Source organism: Poecilia formosa, unplaced genomic scaffold (genome assembly GCF_000485575.1).
Source record: "Poecilia formosa unplaced genomic scaffold, Poecilia_formosa-5.1.2 Scaffold733, whole genome shotgun sequence".
NCBI lineage: Eukaryota > Metazoa > Chordata > Actinopteri > Cyprinodontiformes > Poeciliidae > Poecilia > Poecilia formosa.
In genome coordinates, this window is record NW_006800672.1 from 112498 (window position 1) to 119356 (window position 6859).

The following is a 6859-nucleotide window of genomic DNA, read 5'->3' on the forward strand; positions in this document are numbered from 1 at the left end:
ATGTTTTGTTTTGTTTTTCATCCAGACGGCTTCCCGCGCCCCCCCTGCAATGACACGGCGCCCCCCCTAGGGGCGCGCCCCACAGTTTGGGAACCTCTACTTTAACCAGTAATAGTAATTCAGGAAGGAGATGGAGGAGATTGATTGTTTTCACATATTATCTGTCTCATAACAAACTGACATGGTGACAGCTTTAACAAATATGGAGAAAACATATTTTTATTAAAGTTATGTACTGCTGCTTGAATAAAATGCATCTACAGAGCATTTTTAGAAGTCTGGATTGCTTTATGTGTATTTTGCACATTGCTTTTGACTGTTGCTCATGGGGAGACATTTCAGTATCTAAAATTAATAGAAGAAATTTAAACAACCTACTTACATACTGGATGTGGACTGTTGAATGTTAAATTCATGAGCAGTAAATATTGTGCTATTTATCAGTATTGAACCAAAGAACAAGGCAGATGAAGCCTTTAAAATTGTGATGCTTTTTATGAGTCAAATTGACTCAAATAACTGTAACAGCAGCTGCACAGATACTGACTGCACAGCTGCAGTCAGTATCTAGGAAGTTCCTCCTCTATCTTTGTCCACCAGAGAGAATAAATGAATCCTCCACCTCACTGAGGACGTTGAGCATGTGGATCACTGGGTGAATGCAGGGTGAATGCAGGGTGAATGCAGGGTGAATCCAGAGGGAAGAGCTTTGGATCCTCTGACTTGATGAGTTCAGGTCGTTTACCAACATCTGATCCTGATGCTGATTGATTGTCTCTCTAACTGTCCTCTGTCTCCTCAGCAGGGACAGACCAGGACCAACCAGAGGACATCAGGGAGCCACTGATGGTTCAATCAGTCTGATCAGGTTGATCATCTGTGATTATTGATTCAGTCAGACTTTGGATCAGAGCCGATCTCAGTGAAGGCTCTGATGGACCAACAGAGACACTTCCTGGTCCTCTGGTCCAGTCTGCAGCCTCTGATTGATCACTATTGATTATTGATGACAGAATGAAGATCTGAAGGAACTGAATCATTTCTGCTGCCTGAGGAACCAGTTCATGACTGGAACTGGAACTGGTTTGGATCCATTGAAGGAGAAGAGTTCAGTCTGACCTGGGATGCATCCATCATCAATCACTCAATTATCATTTTCTCTTCTATTCCAACATAAAAATCTCTAAACATTTTACTTCCAGTCCAGAATTTGCAGCTTTTGATCAAAGAAAACCTGGAAATATTTTCTGCCTTTATGGTTTATTTAAGATCCAGTCCCACTCATTATTACATTTATTAACTTTTATTAGATTGCAATGCAGACAGATTGTTATAGTCCTATTGTCCTAACTCTGAGGTTTCCAGACATCCCTTAACAGTATTTCTCCATCTCTATTACTATATAAATCATGACTTCAGAGACCATTAAAGGGCTCAAGTCCCCTTCCCCCTCTGCACGTGCCTGCATACCTTAATGTGTTTTTGATACAAGTAATACTCAGCTTCTTTATTTCACATTTTTATCCATCCATCCATCCATCCAGCCATTTTCTTCCGCTTATCCGGAGTCGGGTCGCGGGGGCAGCAGCTTCAGAAGGGAGGCCCAGATTCCCTCTCCCCAGCTACTTCTTCCAGCTCCTCCGGGGGAATCCCAAGGAATTCCCAGGCCAGCCGAGAGACATAGTCCCTCCAAAGTGTCCTGGGTCTTCCTCGGGGCCTCCTCCTGATGGGACGTGCCCGGAACTCCTCACCAGGGAGGCATCCTGACCAGATGCCCGAGCCTCAACTGGCTCCTCTCGACGTGGAGGAGCAGCAGCTCTACTCTGAGTCCCTCCTAGATGACCGAGCTTCTCTCTCTAAGGGAGCCCAGCCACCCTGCGGAGGAAACCCATTTCGGCTGCTTGTACCCGGGACCTCGTTCTTTCGGTCATGACCCAAAGCTCATGACCATAGATGAGGGTGGGAACGTAGATCGACCGGTAAATCGAGAGCTTCGCTTTTTCACTCAGCTCTCTCTTCACCACGACCGACCGGTACTGCACCGCTTCACGGCAGACGCCCCAATCCGCCTGTCGACCTCCTGCTCCCTTCTTCCCTCATTGGTGAACAAGATCCCCAGATACTTAAACTCCTCCACTTGAGGCAGGGCGACCCCCCTGACCCGGAGAAGGCACTCTACCCTTTTCCGGCTCAAGACCATGGCCTCGGATTTGGAGGCACTGAGCCTCATCCCAGCCGCTTCGCACTCGGCTGCGAACCGCTCCAGCAAGATCTGCAGATCATGATCTGATGAAGCCAACAGGACCACATCATCCGCAAAAAGCAGAGATGTGATCCTAAGGCCACCAAAACGGATCCCCTCAACACCTCGGCTGCGCCTAGAAATTCTGTCCATGAAAGTAATGAACAGAATCGGTGACAAATGGCAGCCTTGGCGGAGTCCAACTCTCACCGGAAACGAGCCCGACTTACTGCCAGCAATGCGGACCAGACTGACACCGGTCATACAGGGATCTGACAGCCCGTATCAAAGGGCCCGGTACTCCTTACTCCCTTAGAACCCCCCACAAAACCCCCCAAGGGACACGGTCGAATGTCTTCTCCAAGTCCACAAAACACATGTAGACCGGTTAGGCAAACTCCCATGCCCCCTCCAGGACCTGCTGAGGGTGTAGAGCTGGTCCAGTGTTCCACGACCAGAATGAAAACCACACTGCTCTTCCTGAATCCGAGGTTCGACGATCCGACGGACTCTCCTCTCCAGGACCCCTGAATAGACCTTACCAGGGAGGCTTAAGAGTCTAACCCCCCCCTGTAATTGGAGCACACCCTCTGGTCCCCCTTTTTAAACAGGTGGACCACCACCCCAGTCTGCCAATCCAGGGGAACTGCCCCCGATGTCTATGCGATATTGCAGAGTCGTGTCAACCAACACAACCTGATAACATCCAGAGTCTTAAGGAATTCCGGGCGGATCTCATCCACCGCGGGGCCCTATCACCCCAGGGGGCCCTGCCACCGAGGAGCTTCTTAACCACCTCAGCGACCTCATCCCTAGAGATTGGAGAGCCCAACCCAGAGTACACAGGCTCGACTTCCTCAACAGAAGGCATGTTGGTGGGATTGAGGAGGTCTTCGAAGTATTCCGCCCACCGGCCCACAACGTCCCGGGTTGAGGTCAGCAGCAGACCATCCCCACTATAAAGAGTGTTGCTTCCCCTTCCTGAGACGCCGGATGGTGGACCAGAATCGCCTCGAAGCAGTACTGAAGTCTTCCTCCCACGCCCAGGTTTTTGTCTCAGCGACCACCTGAGCCGCATGCCGCTTTGCCCGTCAGTTCCCATCAGCTGCTTCTGGAGTCCCACAGGACAAAAAGGCCCGATAGGACTCCTTCTTCAACTTGACAGCATACCTCACCGAAGGTGTCCACCAACGGGTTCGAGGGTTGCTGCCTGGTGCCAAGCACCAACAACCTTGCAGCCGCAGCTTCGTTAAGCCGCCTCGGCAATGGAGGCATGGAACATGGTCCACTCAGACTCAATGTCCCCCAACTCCCCTGGAACGTGTTCGAAGTTCTCCGTCTCACAGGGGACTCCGCCAGACATTCCCAGCAGACCCTCACTACACGTTTGGGCCTTTCAGGTCTGACCGGTTTCCTCCCCCACCACCGGAGCCAACTCACCACCAGGTAGTGGTCAGTGGACAGCTCCGCACCTCTCTTCACCCGAGTGTCCAAAACATACGGCCACAGATCCGATGAATTGACGACAAAATCAATCATCGAACTGCGGCCTAGGGTGTCCTGGTGCCAAGTGAATATCCATAACGAGCACAGAACTCCAACAACAGAACACCATTTGAGTTCAGATCGGGGGGCCGTTCCTCCCAACCACGCCCCTCCAGGTCTCACTGTCATTGCCCACGAGAGCGTTGAAGTCCCCCAGCAGAACAAAGGAGTCCCCAGGAGGGGCACTCTCCAGTGCCCCCTCTAAAGACTCCAAAAGGGTGGGTAATCTGAACTGTTGTTCAGCCCGTAAGCACAGACAACAGTCAGAACCCGTTCCCCCACCTGTAGGTGGAGGGAGGCTACCCTCTCATTCACCGGGGTAAACCCCAACATACAGGGGCTCCGTGGGTGAAAGCCCGGCCACCAGGCGCTCGCCATGGTGCCCCACCTCCAGGCCTGGCTCCAGAGGGGGGCCCCGGTGACCCGCGTCCGGGCGAGGGAACGCCAGATCCAAAGTTGTAACTTATCATAGGGATCTTCAGGCTGCGCTTTGTCTGGTTCCTCACCTAGGACCTGTCTGCCTTGGGTGACCCTACCAGGGGCATAAAGCCCCGGACAGCATAACTCCTAGGATCATTGGGACACTCAAACGCCTCCACCACGATAAGGTGGCAGCCCAAGGAGGAGCCACATTTTTATTTTAAACATAATTTGATTATAAACCTGAAGTCCTACTAATGCCATGAACTGTTACTTTGCAAAAATGCAGAATTTTAACATAATTACAGTTTTCTACTCACTAAATGTTTTAATTTCTGACTGAAATATATTTTATGCTTCATTTTATCCATTTGTTACATTTCACATTCATGTTGATGTGGATTAAAGACATAACTTTGAATTTTAAACCTCCTTCATTGAAGACCTCTGATCTAACTTATTACCAACAGGTCATGAAATAATTTGGTGGCTAATATAAATATTTCATATTTAGTCAGACATTGGCTCAGGATGTAAACTGAGTGTTCATATATTATGCTTGTATATCTATGATAATCTTGTATGCTTTTTTTTAATTTCCTGTGATGTGTGTTTTTTATGTATATTGTTAATCTGGATGTTTCTGTGTTTCTGATTATCCTGTTTTCACTCTTCTCTGAACATTCAGGATGAAGAAAATGTTATTTTTAGTTTAACTCATTTTATTGGACGTCTCCTGAAGCTGCAGAATCAACACTGATAATCATTAAAATTATGGATCTCTTCTCATTTTCAATCAGCTGATCTCTTATAACAGTTGAACTGATTGGTATTGAAGGCTAAAGAATATTTCTTTAAACAAAAATATCTATTTTCACTTGATGGAATTCATGACTGCAGTATTTATATTAGTTTGATTTGTTTTTATTTCCAAGGCTTGGTGATGTGGCTTAAAAATAAAATGTTAGTCTTTTTCATACCACATATAATTAGATTTTTTTTTATTCCATCTCCATTCTTAAAAATAAATTACAAACAACAGAAAATATTTTCAAAAACTTTATTTTATTTCAATCATCTCTTCAGGGAGGCTATCTAAATTCAAAGTCCAACTAAATCCAAACTATAAAACATTTTGGTCCTGAATGAGCCGAGTTCACTCTGAACTACAGAAACCCAAAAAGTTTCTGTAGTTCAGAAACTTTGAAAAAAAGTTAGTGGAAAAAAATCCATATTTTCCAAAAATGTAATCCTCATTAACAGAAAACTCAATATAACTGATTTATCTCCTAGTCCTACTTTTTCCTTTGCGTCTCGTAAATGACAGTTTTAGTTTTAAGTTCATTTTCAGGTGAATCTATTTTATTTGTTTCTACCAGGTTTTGTTAAACATGCCTACTAAAATGCCAAGATGTGCTTACTGACATTAAAATGTGATAAATAATTCAGAAAACTTTTCTCTGTTTTGTGTTTGAGGGAATTTTTTTTTCCAGAAACACATTGTGATTCTCTGCTAAATCAGATTTACAAATCATTTTCCCATTTCAGTCTGCAGAGTAAAATATAATTGAAAATTTAAACGCTCTAATAACACAAAACTTTATTAGGCCTATTGATTTAAGACTGACTTTTACTTTCACACAAACTTCTGAATGAAATCTGTTCTGACTGTAATGATTCTGTTCTTCATCTTGGTCATAATTTATTTAACACAGACTTTTCTGTGAATTTTTCACTGATTCCTTTAAATTTTCTGTCATTAATATTAAAGTCAAGATCCTGAACCAGGATCGTTTGCAGACGTTTTGTTTCCCATCAACAGTTTCATCAGTTTGACCTTCTGACCTGAAAAAGGTCAAAGTTCATGTTGGTCTGAAGTGAAGGACAGTCTGTCCGTCCAGCAGGGCAGGACAGAGAAGGACAACATGTCTTCAGGTCTGAGGTGTCCTCAGCACATCTTCATCACTGCTCTGCATCATCATCTTCATCTCAGCAGGGAGGAAGGTCAAATGTTGCTTTTAGTTCTTGTGGTTGCTGAAAAATGAAACCTATGAAGTTTAAAACAGCTGATCTGATAACTGACATTGATTTTCCTCAGTTTATCAATCTGTATTTAATAATTTCATTAAACTCCATCTGAAGGACAAACCTTTTTATTTATGATCTTATTTCCTTCAGCTTCATGAGCATCTCATTAACGGAACTCAGGCTTTACCAAATATAACGGATTTATATATATTTTTAAAAATAATTCCCTTCTCACCCTCCGCTGATGGTCTCTCTCTCTCTCTCTCTCTCTCATATATCCTCTGAGCTCGGGTCCTCTACCAGAGGCCTGGGAGCTTCAGGTTCTCCTCCAGTATCTTGGCTGTGCCTAGAACTGCACACACTTTCCTCTGTTCTTTATCCACCACCACAATGTCCGGTTGGTTCGCCATTACCATCTTGTCTGTCTGGATCTGGAAGTCCCACAGGATCTTAGCTCGGTCATTCTCCATCACCTTTGGGGGTGTCCCCCATTTTGACCTCGGGGCTTCCAGTCCATATTCTGCAAAGATGTTCCTGTACACTATGCCCGCCACTTGGTTATGTCGTTCCATGTAGGCTTTCCCTGCCAGCATCTTGCGCCCTGCTGTTATGTGCTGGACTGTC

At 45.5% G+C, this 6859-nt stretch overlaps 1 protein-coding gene across 1 annotated transcript in view; it reads left to right on the plus strand.

The window, feature by feature from the left end:
• LOC103131247 (uncharacterized) overlaps positions 1-1509 on the plus strand; it is a 14201-nt gene extending 12692 nt beyond the window's left edge. The window contains exon 5 of the mRNA XM_007542842.2: positions 803-1509. Within this exon, the coding sequence (XP_007542904.1) occupies positions 803-864 (62 nt within the window). The 3' untranslated portion in view covers positions 865-1509. The remainder of the gene's footprint in view (positions 1-802) is intronic.
• The last annotated feature ends 5350 nt before the right edge of the window (positions 1510-6859 follow it).